Source organism: Triturus cristatus, chromosome 7, assembly GCF_964204655.1.
Source record: "Triturus cristatus chromosome 7, aTriCri1.1, whole genome shotgun sequence".
NCBI classification, from domain to species: domain Eukaryota; kingdom Metazoa; phylum Chordata; class Amphibia; order Caudata; family Salamandridae; genus Triturus; species Triturus cristatus.
The window spans coordinates 180,263,010-180,275,439 of record NC_140590.1 but is presented as its reverse complement, the minus strand read 5'-3'; the positions used below and the strand labels follow the sequence as shown (position 1 = coordinate 180,275,439).

General features: G+C 46.2%; 1 protein-coding gene across 1 annotated transcript in view; it reads left to right on the top strand.

Annotated features, from left to right (window-relative positions):
* The first annotated feature begins 2,070 nt into the window (after nt 1-2,070).
* LOC146809166 (IgGFc-binding protein-like) overlaps nt 2,071-12,430 on the top strand; it is a 249,274-nt gene continuing 238,914 nt past the window's right edge. The window contains exon 1 of the mRNA XM_085615958.1: nt 2,071-2,124. Within this exon, the coding sequence (XP_085472084.1) occupies nt 2,073-2,124 (52 nt within the window). The 5' untranslated portion in view covers nt 2,071-2,072. The remainder of the gene's footprint in view (nt 2,125-12,430) is intronic.

Below are 12,430 nucleotides of genomic sequence, written 5' to 3'. Positions count from 1 at the left end.
TTCCTCCGTTATAGTTAGTGAAAAAAAATATTTGTAATATATGTATAGCTAAAATTTAATGGAAGAAGACATGGGCAAATAAGTGTCTAAATACAGTATTAGCATCAGCAGAGGATTACGGTCACGTGAGTTATAGTTGCCTACAGTAACTATAACGGGGGAATTTCATTGGTTTTTTATCAGTAAAATGTCCAGCTAACTATAACATGTGTGAAACCTATGGTTTTTTCAGTGAATATATATATATATATATTCACTGAAAAAACCATAGGTTTCACACACGTTATAGTTAGGAATTAGCATTTAAAAAACCTTGCAAATTCACTGAAAAAACCATAGGTTTCACACATGTTATAGTTAGCGGAAATTTTACTGATAAAAAACCAATGAAATTCCCCCGTTATAGTTAGTGCAGGCAACTATAACTCACGCGACCGCAATCCTCTGCTGATGCTAATACTGTATTTAGACACTTATTTGCCCATGTCTTCTTCCATACATTTTTAGCTATACATATATTACAAATATTTTTTTTTCATAAAGACACATATGTCATCAGCAGAAGATTGCGGTCGCGTGAGTTATAGTTGCCTGCACTAACTATAACAGGGGAATTTCATTGTTTTTTTATCAGTAAAATTTCCGCTAACTATAACATGTGTGAAACCTATGGTTTTTTCAGTGAATTTGCAAGGTTTTTTAAATGCTAATTCCTAACTATAACATGTGTGAAACCTATGGTTTTTTCAGTGAATTTGTACGGTTTTTTAAATGCTAAGTTACTTTACGCCATTCGTGGCGTGCGCGCCCACTTAACGCAGTTCGTTCCGTGCGCGCACGGTGCGCTTCGCGCACTGTGCCCGCACAGTGAGCACACGGTGCGCTTCGCGCACCGCGCGCCCACTTTACGCAGTTAGTGCCGTGCACGCACAGTGGCCACGCGGTGCGCTACGCGCACCGCGTGCCCACATTACGCTAGATGGGCCATGTACGCACGATGCGCTTCGCGCACCGTGCGCACATGGAGGACATATTATGCGCTTCCTTGTGATAGGTAATCTGTTGAAATTTTTTTGGGAAATGCTGTGATCAAATAAGCCATGCACAAATGGTGGCCTTCGGCCACCATTTGCACACGGGGTGGAGAGAGTGTGGTTTTTTTTAAAATAATTTTTTACCGTACGCGTACGGTAAGCGTACGGTAAGCGTAATCGGCGAAATTTTCGAAAAATTAAAAATTACCGTTTTTTGCCTTGGGGGATCTTTGAAGACTCAACTAACATGGTTATGTTCATGGGCGCTGTCTAAACAGCCCCTTTATATGTTTTTGGCATTTGTTTATCAGCTCCCCCCTCAGAGTGCGAGAGAGAAAATGGCGGCCGCCGCTTCCTGGTTTCGACCGATTCGAATGTTTACTAAGATCTAAGGGCCAATCAGAATCGCGCTCGCGCACGCCACCGTACGCGTACGGTAAGCGTACCGTAAGCGCACCGTAAGCTGGCTCAGATATATATATTGATTTAAAGGCTATTTTCTCAGAATCTACTGAACAGATTTACACCAAACCTACAAAAGGCACTTCCTTGACCTGAGGACTACCTCTCTGCCAAATTTCTAGTAATTCTGTTCAGCCGTTCGGGCTGTAGCCCTGTCTAAAGATCCTATGGAAAAATGCATGGGAAAAACGCGTTTTGGGACCCCCCTTTTATCTCAGCCCCCGCTTGACGAATCCCCCCGAGACTTTCAGGGTAAGAGCGGAGCGTAGCGCCCCACCTATTTTGAAAAACTCGCGAGGATTCATCGACCGGCGCCAAAGTTATTCAAAATAGAATGTTGAGGTTTTCCTATGGAAACGTGGTCCTAACTATAACTACCTACTGGCGACCGCCAGTAGGTAATATATATATATATAGAGAGAGAGAGAGAGAGCAAGCATACCTACACATCAGTTTAGCTCTAAAATATGTAAAGTAGTTACAGTAGCAAACAGCACAAGTCATCAACAATTTCATCTACCTGCCATTCCCATTTTCCACTACTAACCATCACCTATCTCCGCTTCATTTTCAGTAATGGCGACCAAAATGCTCCTGTTGCTGTGGGTCTTCCTGGCAGTTCCATGTGGTAAGTATGGAAACTGGTAAGAAAGTTCTGTGATGTGAGCTTTCATTACTGCAATCTCTTTGTGCTGTTCAGATTGTACATAGACTCAGTCTTGCATTCAGATTAATGTGAGTACCAATGTCAACTTAAAAATTCTGTATAAAACCTTTCGAAAGGATGTATATAAGATTATAGATTTCACAAATTACTAGACGGTACTGTGATAGGCAATCTGCAGCAAGGACACATGATTTTCTAGGATCAGTGGGTCAGATCTTGGAAAATATATCCAGAGGAAGGTGATGTGGGATCACATGTCATCTTTAGGAATATGGACTCAGATGATGTGGAAAATAGAAACACATGGTAACCTCGGGCAATAGACCAATACAAATACAAGGCAACCTGGGTTATTAGATGACTAGAAAGCTATTGGAACATGAGTTATTCATTTACTAGAAACACATGGTAATATGGGGCATTGAGGAGCCCATTAGGATGGCAGGCGGATCGCCCTGCCGGGCTGGCAGTAGCCACCGCTGGCCCGGCAGGGGCGATCCGCCCGCTATCCATACCTGAATGACCCCCCGCCATATTAGTATGGCTGGGGGGTCCGCAGCGGACAGAAAAACCGTCCGCTGCATTTGTATCGGTCGACTCGCCGGCCAGGCGGAAAAGGGGCATGATATGGTGGTGGTGTCTGCAAGACACCGCCATCCATATCATGATGCAGGCGGAGAGCAGCCTTTCCATGGCGGCGTTGCCGCCATGGAAAGGCATGCGATTTTTGCTGTTGGGGGCCCGTTGCAGGCCCCCAAAGTGTTGGGGGTCACATGGGGGGTACCTATGGTACCCCCCTCATTGCAATTCACTATGTGGCAGGCACCACGTGGTGCCTGCCACGTAGTGCATGGCAATGCTGTGCACAGTACTTTTACATTGTGAGTGGGTCTGCAGCCAGCAGATCCACCCGCAATGTAAAAGGCCCAGGATGCGCCCGCCACTGTGGCGGGTGCATCCTAATGCACATGGCAGGACCTCCGCAACTTTGGCAGTCGGTCCCTGGCTCCCTTGCGATGCCATCATAATGGACCCCTGAGTCACTATAAAGTTATATGAACATGGAGGATTAGGGCACAAGCAAACAAGGACAGAGGAGCACATAAGATGACATTTTGAAATGTGACATCAAGCACATATTGACATACGAAATAGGAAGACATGGTGGCAGGCACACAGGTCCTCCCTATGTCCCATGGGACATAAGAAAGAAGCACAGGGTGACATGCTTCATAAGAAGAACCGATGACACATACCACATTATCAGTTTGCCTCATAGAAACACTTGTGGGCTATTCACAAATGTACCATACCTGTGAGCAATTTGCACCTCTAAGTTTACTTTTACACTTTGAGTAACTTTGCTACTTTTGTCTATTAACCATTTACAAGTGTAAAGTTATTCATAAGTGTAGACGTAATATGTAATCAAATTTGCAAGTGTAAGTTACTACTGCTAAAAAGGAGCAGTAGTAAGTCTAGCACTACACATAGCCAACCACTTATACTACAACACCCTCCATAGAAAATAAGTAAGGCAGTGGCTTAAAAAAGAACCCCACAGGATATAATGTTAAATTACAATATTTAAAATAGTTTCAAATATAAATAAACCTCATTGAATTAAAAATCTCAAAATAAAACTGTTGTTTATATTCATTATTTTATGAACACATTTGAATTACAAACATTAATGCAACATCACCTTTTATTAAAATATAATTTAAATATTTTTAAATAATTTATTTTATACATCTTTCATAAAATGATTATAATTTAATAATGTGTATCTAAATTAATGAATTCTTAATTCAAAATTAATTTAATAGTACTGTAGCAGTTTAATTTTAATTTCTCCATTTAGAATACATATATAAAATTAATTTATATTAATATTTACCAGATTTTTTCCAAGTTTAATAAACTTTTACATTTTCTCTATACTTTACCATATGGAGATCTCCACCACAGTCGTGTACATATCACAATGGTGAAATATAGGGGAAAGTGCTTTTAAACTTGAAAAGAATGATAAAAATATTATTATGTTAAATATTAATGTAAATTATTTTCTATATTTCAAATGTAAAACAAGATAACAATAATTCTACAGGATCAAAAACACAATTTAAATTTAAAATATAATTATTTGAAATATAGCAACTTAAATTACCATTATTCTTATAAGTTTACATTTAAAAAAATCAAACCATAAGTAACAAAACAACATTTTCATCATGTATTATTAAATGTTAAATGTGATTTAGGAAATTAATTAAAAATAATGTAATTCTATTTTAATAAAAAAATATGTTACATTACATTTTAAATTAAATATGTGAAACTAAAATAAAAACATGCTTTATTTTTAGATTTGTTGTATATTAAATTTGTTTTATTATAACTATATTTCCTATGGGTTTTTTAAAGGCTCGACCTCCATTATTTTCAATGGGAGAGTGTTGTAGTTCCAGTGGTTGGCCATATGTGGTGTTGGACTGGAGTACCTTAACTAATGTTTTGGTTTATTATTATTTTTTTTTAATAAATATTTTTATTGATTAATGAAAACCAAACATATGACAGGATATAATAAAGTGACATTGTGCATAAGTACCAAAACCACCAACGATTTGTCAATGTAGTCTAACGTTTCCATCACATTACAGAACTTCAATTTCGACTTTATGACCAATGATGTTGCGGAGTCATACAATCTTGTGTAGAGGGATCAAGAAACGGCTCACATAACAATCCCCTTGCTTTGTTCAAGTCACCCCAGATCTTGGTCCACTTTTGGGGGCAACCCCTCCCTTCATAGACCACCCTCTCTGTCTGCATACACCAGTCCATGTCAGTTTCCCAGTCACAGAGTTTGAGTAGCATGTCTCCCTTTCAAGTTCTGGCTATATTACGTTTTTCAACTACATTCCCAAGGGAAACCCAGATCCTTTCTTTGGCTTTCAGGTCAGTCGCTTCCCATATGCTCAGAAGGCAAAGTCGGGGGGTGACTTCCATACTTTTCCCACAAACTTCCCACATCTTTGAGGTCACTTTCCTCAAATACTGCCGTATACCTGGACATTCCCACCACTGGTGTAAGTATGTGCCCACTTGCCCACAACCCCGGCGACACTGCGGGGAACCCGTAACGCCCATCCTGGTTAATGCAAAGCTTGTATATTAAACTCTGTGGAGGAGCTTAAGCTGAACCAATTTAAATGTGGACGACACTGCGACCTCTTGAGGAGAGGCCAGCGCTTCCTGCCACTCTTCATCATCTAGATTTCCCACATCCTCCACCCACTTAGAACGGATCTTCCCTAAGGCATTCGGGGGGTTATATAAAATCTTCCTATAGGTCAAGGAGATTACTTTGTCCTTTAAATAATCATCAAGAAGTTTATCTTCTAATGACGAGGCTGCTGGGAGGTCCGTGCCCATGGGTACAGATTTATACAATGCGCTACGCACCTGCAGGTATAGAAAGGTTGCCCCCGGATTCAGATCATGATCACATTGTAGATCACTAAAAGGGACCACCCTGCCTCTCGCCCATAAGTCACCTACTGTTGAGAGCCCAATGAGATCCCACTTGCGAAACCCTGGGCTATGAACCAGGAGCCCCAATCAATCAGATTCAAAGAGGGGGTGACAAGGGTAATACTGTTTTTCCAGTCCAAGGCGGAGGTTGCAGCATGCCACAATGCCACCGTAGTTGCGGTCAGTGTGTATACTGGGGCATTCTTCCGGTCTCCATAGGGTGCCCGTTGGTAAGAGCCATTTATCATATTATACCTATCCATCCTATAAGCAGGTTTATCAACCGGCCAATGTACCCAATTTTTGCAATATTTTCACTTCTGGATTCAATGACGATATCGGCCGATACGATCCGCACCGTTCTGCAGGTTTGCCCTGTTTGTGAATCACCACCACATTCGCCAGTCTTTGAGCCTCAGGAAGAATGCCCTCAACCACACTCTCTTCATACATATCTATTAAATAAGGGGCTATGGTAGATGCATTAATTTTAAACAATTCTATTGGAAGACCACACGGTCCCATCGCCTTTCCCGATTGTAAGCACCAATTGTCAGGGTAACCTCGTCTTTGGTCAAATGCAGCTCAAGCCCCTCCACCTCTGCATCATCCAACACAGGGAGTATAAGGGTAGACAACAGCGCTCTTGCCTCGTCTCCTAAATATACACTTGCAGATGTGTATACTGCTTGGAAGAATTCCGTAAAGGCCCCTGCTATACTTTTCCTGTCCTTAAGGCAACCGCCACCCTCTGTGACAATTTCAGAAACCCACCTATAGGCCTGCTCTTGTCGGTCCAGCCGTGCCAGAAGCTTGCTCTCTTTATCCCCTATTTCATAGATCTGACACTGTGTGGCTCGATAGTGAGCCTTAGCCACCTCTTCAGTGATATCTCTATATTCCTTCTGCTTAAGGAGCAATTCATGTTTGAGACTGCAGTCACTAGCTCTTTCTCCAGTTGGGTTATTTTGTCTTCTAGGACAAGTAACTGTTTCTGCTTTTCTTTCTTATACCCAGCGACCATAGATACTCCCTGCCCCCTAACAACTGTTTCATACGCCTCCAACAATGTGGAGTCTGAATCCACTGAGCCCACATTTTCTTTGAAATAATTTTCTGTCATTTCAATGAATCCCTCCCGAATCTTAGGGAGCCTCAAATACTAGGGGTTAAGCCACATTTCACCGCTATGTTCAGAGGGACTATCACCATATGTGGCAATCACCGGGGAATTATCTGAGATGCCCCTAGGGAGGTGGCCCACCTCTCTAAACAGGGAAAGCTGGTCTGCGCTACAAAATAAATAATCTATACGAGACAAACTCCCGTGCACACCCAAATGAAAGGTGTACTGGAGGGAGGACGGATTGTAGGTTCTCCTTGATCCAACAGGCCCATTGCTGTTAAAAATTCTCCCAGCGCTCTCCCAGCCGGCTCTTCCGGCCTCGCTGGCCGCCTATCGCCTTCACCATTTAATGTGGTGTTATAATCACTCCTAAGCAACAACTCTCCCTCCGGCAAAATGAGCAGATATGCACCCAAATCAGTAAGAGTCGGGAGGTGAAGTTGAGGTGAAATGTACAGTGAAGTGATGTTAAGTAGTCTGCCGTCTCAGCTTATACCTCCACCTATTCAAAGCGCAGTACGAGGAACCTTGTATGTGAGTTTCCGGCAGCAGGACCAAATCAGGGCCTGCCTCTTTAAGTATTGTAGGACAATCCCTCACTTTATTCTATCCCCAAGCCCGTTAACATTCCATGAAAGCAATTTAAGTTGAAAAGGCTGTTCCTGTTTTCTGGCCATTTATGAGATGTAATGGGGGCTCCAGCCCCGGACCCAGCATCTATACAATGTCGTTGGATCCCTCATTACTAGTAAAAAGATCAGCAACATGGTCAAATAAATCACATGTTTAGTGTTGGACGATCTACTGTCAAAATAGGTACCTCTCTTGCACTGTCAGAGAACAACATTGCAAATGAAATTAAACATTGAACGACAAAACAACAAACCCTTGGGAAACCACCCAATCCCTCCCCCCTCCTTGCCTCCCTGCAACATGGACCCCAAACTGCCCAACCCCCAAATGTGCAGAACCCCTGTTTGCCCAACCCCATAAAACTTTGTAGAGGGAACGTGGCCCCGTCAACCCCAGCCCAAGATCTAATAGTACCCCAATTCAAACCAGAATGCCCATGTATGAAAGCTTGTGATCCCCCCGGCAAGAAGCAGACTATGTCCCGTGGTGAGTGAAGATAAACTATAGCATAATAGCAGTAAGAATTTCACGGGTCCAACAGTCAATAATGTACCCCCCTTCCCAGAGCAAAGTTACTTGGTGAAGAGTAGCTTCATCGCCGAGTCCCAGGCGGTCCCGAACAGCACCCGATCACGACATCAGGAAACAACAATCGATGAGGAACCCTCCACACAGACAAACAACTGAGAGTGACACTATTCCTATTGGGTGCCTTCCCTTGAGTTAAAGGAATCCCGTCGATCATCCAGCCCCCACTCTCGACGCCTCGAATCATGTTGCGAGGGATCATGCATTTGCCATCATTCAAACCAGTCCCACGTGTCCTCTGGAGACAAGAGGAACCAGACTTGCCCATCCGTCATTACTCTGAGTTTTGCTGGAAAGATCTTGGCATACTTGATATTCTTTCCCCGGAGGACCCTTCTTAGGTCTCGCCTAGCGAAAGCAGCTATTGCGAGTACCTTTTGGAATCGATTCTCCGAAAGCCTTACATGCACGCGCAGGGATGGACAAAGATGGCTGCTCTCGCCATTTGTCCAAACCTAACAGCATGCCCGTGCATGTAAGGACAGTGGACAGTCTGCCGCCATCTTGTTGAACATGCGTGCTTTCACTTTAAACGCAGTTTAAAGTGAAAGCACGCCACCATGCGCGCACGCGTGCACTGCGCGCCAGCCCGACGACCTCCCTAGTTCCTGTCATGCCAGCCGTACACAGACCGTTCCCAAACACTGACTCACACCACGGGAAATTTGACCTTTCTTCTTTACGGGAAGGCCGCCATGGCTTTACTGGAAGGCGTGACAGGGCGGGCAGATTTCCTAACGCCACTGTGTCACCCAGCTCGGCTTGCATCACGGGGCCGAGGGGGCAGCGCTTGGTTCCTATCCAGTCCCGTTGTGAGAAGAATGTGACAGACATTTTCTAATTAAAAGATTAAAAGCATGAGGCATACGCGGCTATTTGGATCCCAGGCAGAATGGAGGAATAACGGAAATCTGATTCCACTCATGATTTAATGCTGTACATCGTACAAAGAGGGCCAGTGAAAACCAATCAGACGCCATTGCTGCCAACTGGCACCCATGTCATGAGGGAGACTTCCAACAAGGCCTGCTGTGAACACCAGGTGCAAAACATTGTCCTTTGTTCATCCTCGAAGCGAACATCTTATATTTGAAGTTAAGCTCACAAAAGCTTTACAAGGGCAGCACACGTTTTTGCGGATTATACACACAGATAGATAACCAGCAAGATTGCTGGGTCTAGCAGGCCTGTACTTATAATGGGAAAGTAAAACTACGGGTCCTTACATGCTTAGTGCTGCATGTTTCTGGTATCTGTATGGCGCAATCATACACGCAGCCAAGAGTTGTACAGGGTCAAAGACAAGCATCTACGTCAATGAGTGATTGGAGAGGTAGCCGGTTAGTGGATTGCTACTGCTCACTCTCTACTACTCACTCTCTACTACTCTCCACTACTGCTCTCTACTCTGTACTACTCACTCTCTACTACTCTCTACTACTCACTCTCTACTACCCTCTACTACTCACTCTCTACTACTCACTCTACTACTCACTCTCTACTACTCTCTACTACTCTCTACTCACTCTCTACTACTCTCTACTACTCACTCTCTACTCTATGATTCTCTACTACTCACTCTCTACTACTCTCTCTCTTACTCACTCTCTACTACTCACCCTCTACTACTCTCTACTCTACCCACTCTCTACTACTCTCTACTACTCACTCTCTACTACTCTCTACTCTACTCTCTTCTCACTCTCTACTACTCTCTACTCACTCTCCACTACTCTCTACTCACTCTCTACTACTCACTCTCTACTACTCTCTACTCAATCAATCAATCAATCATGGCATTTGTAAAGCGCACTACATACCCGTGAGGGTCTCAAGGCGCTAGGGGGGGGAGCTGCTACTGTTCGAAGAGCCAGGTCTTGAGGAGTCTTCTGAAGGTCAGAAGGTCTTCGGTCTGCCGCAGGCGAATGGGGAGGGTGTTCCCTGTCTTGGCGGCGAGGTGGGAGAATGATCTGCCGCTGGCAATCACTCTTCGGATGCGGGGGACCATGGCGAGGGTGCTACCTGCGGAGCGGAGCTGGCGGGTGGGAGTGTAGAGGCTGAGTCGGCTGTTGAGGTACGTTGGTCCGGTGTTGTGGAGTGCCTTGTGTGCGTGGGTGAGAAGTTGAAAGGTTATCCTCTTGTTGACAGGGAGCCAGTGCAGGTTTCTCAGGTAAGGTGTGATGTGGCTGCGGCGAGGGATGTCGAGGATCAGGCATGCGGAGGCGTTCTGGATTAGTTGAAGCTGTTTCAGGAGTTTGGCCGGGGCTCCTGCATAGAGCGCGTTTCTGTAGTCCAGTCTACTGCTGGCGAGGGCCTGGGTGACTGTCCTTGTTTCGGTGGGGATCCACTTGAAGATCCTGCGAAGCATGAGGAGGGTGTTAAAGCAAGAGGAGGAGACGGCGTTGACCTGCTTCGTCATGGAGAGGGTGGATTCGAGGATGATCCCTAGGTTGCGTGCGTGGTCCGTGGGTTTTGGGGGTGTTCCTAGTGCAGTCGTCCACCAGGAGTCATCCCAGGCCGAGGGGGTGGATCCAAAGATAAGGACCTCCATCTTGTCCGAGTTCAGTTTCAGTCGGCTGTTCCTCATCCAGTTGGAGACAGCCTTCATTCCTTCGCGGAGGTTGGTTTTGGCGGTGTGGGGGTCCTTCGTGAGGGAGAGGATCAGGTGGGTGTCGGCGGCATAGGAGATGATGTTGAGGTCGTGCCAGCGTGTGATGTGGGCGAGTGGTGCCATGTAAACGTTGAACAACGTTGGGCTGAGGGATGAGCCTTGGGGTACGCAGTAGATGATCTGGGTGACTTCGGAGCGGAAGGGGGGGAGGCGGACGCTCTGTGTTCTGCCGGAGAGCAAAGAGGAGGTCCAGTCCAGGTCCTTCTCTTGGATTCCGGCATCGTAGAGGCGTGTTCATAGTGTGCAGTGGCAGACCATGTTGAAGGCGGCTGACAGGTCCAGGAGGATGAGGGCCGCGGTTTCTCCGTTGTCTAGCAGGGTCCTGATGTCAATGGTGGCGGCAATGAGGGCAGTTTCGGTGCTGTGGTTGCTGCGGAACCCGGACTGGGATGGGTCCAGGATGCTGTTCTCCTCGAGGAAGCTGGTCAGTTGTTTGTTGACGGCCTTTTCGATGATCTTCGGCGGGAACGGGAGCAGGGAGATGGGTCGGATGTTTTTAAGGTCCTTGGTGTCCACCTTGGGTTTCTTGACTAAGGCGTTGATCTCTGCGTGCTTCCAGCTCTCCGGGAATGTCGCTGTCTGGAAGATGTTTATGGTTTTCCGGAGATGGGGTGCGATGGTGCTTCTGGCTTTGTTGAAGATGTGGTGTGGACAGGGGTCTTCCGGGGATCCGGAGTGGACGGTGTTCATGATCTTGATAGTGTCGTCATTGTTGATGTTGGTCCAGGTGATCAGGCAGTTGGTGCGAGTGGTGGTCGTGGGAGCGGGGGTCTTCGTTGTTGCCGGGGTGGTGACGGCGTTGAAGCTGTCGTGGATGTCTGTGATCTTGCGATGGAAGAAGGTGGCCAGTGAGTCGCACAGGTCTTGTGCAGGTGGGATGTCGTTGGTGTTGGAACTGGGGTTGGAGAGTTCCTTCACGATGTTGAAGAGCTCTTTGCTGTTGTGTGCGTTGTTGTCTAGGCGGTCGTTGAAGGAGGTCTTTTTGGCAGATCTGATGAGGTGGTGGTGTCTGTGGGTGGCGTTCTTGTGGGCTGTGTAGCTTTCCGGTGTTCGTTCACGGATCCAGCTTTTTTCGAGTTTTCGGCAGGTTCGCTTGGAGGCCTGGAGGTCTTCGGTGAACCAGCTGGCTTTCTTGCTAGTGTGAAGGAGGAGGGCTTCTGGAGTGGGGTGAGGGTGTTGGCGCAGTCGTTGATCCACTGTTTGAGGTTGCGAGCGGCAGTGTCGGGGTCGGTCGGATCTGCGGGTGGGCTCTGGGCGAGGGTGGTGGAAAGCTGGTCTTCGGTGACTTTGCTCCAGTAGCGGCGCGGCATTTGTTGGGTGCGGTGGTGCTTGGTGGGTTTCCAGAAGGTGAAGTGGATGCCACAGTGATCGGTCCAGTGGAGCTCGATGGTGTGGTTGAAGGAGACTTGGGAGCTTGCGCAGAAGATGGGGTCAAGCGTGTGGCCGGCAGAGTGGGTGGGTGTAGTGATGAGTTGTCTGAGTCCGAGGTTGGCGAGGTTGGCGATCAGAGAGGAGTTGGTGTCGTTGTTCTCGAGGTGGAAGTTCAGGTCCCCGAGGAGGATGTAGTCCGTGAAGGTGAGGGCATGTGTGCTGACGAGGTCGGTGATGGAGTCGCGGAACTGTGCTTGTGGTCCTGGGGGTCTGTTGATGAGGGTTCCTCTGAGGGCTACTACTATCTACTACTCTCTACTCTATTCACTCTCTAC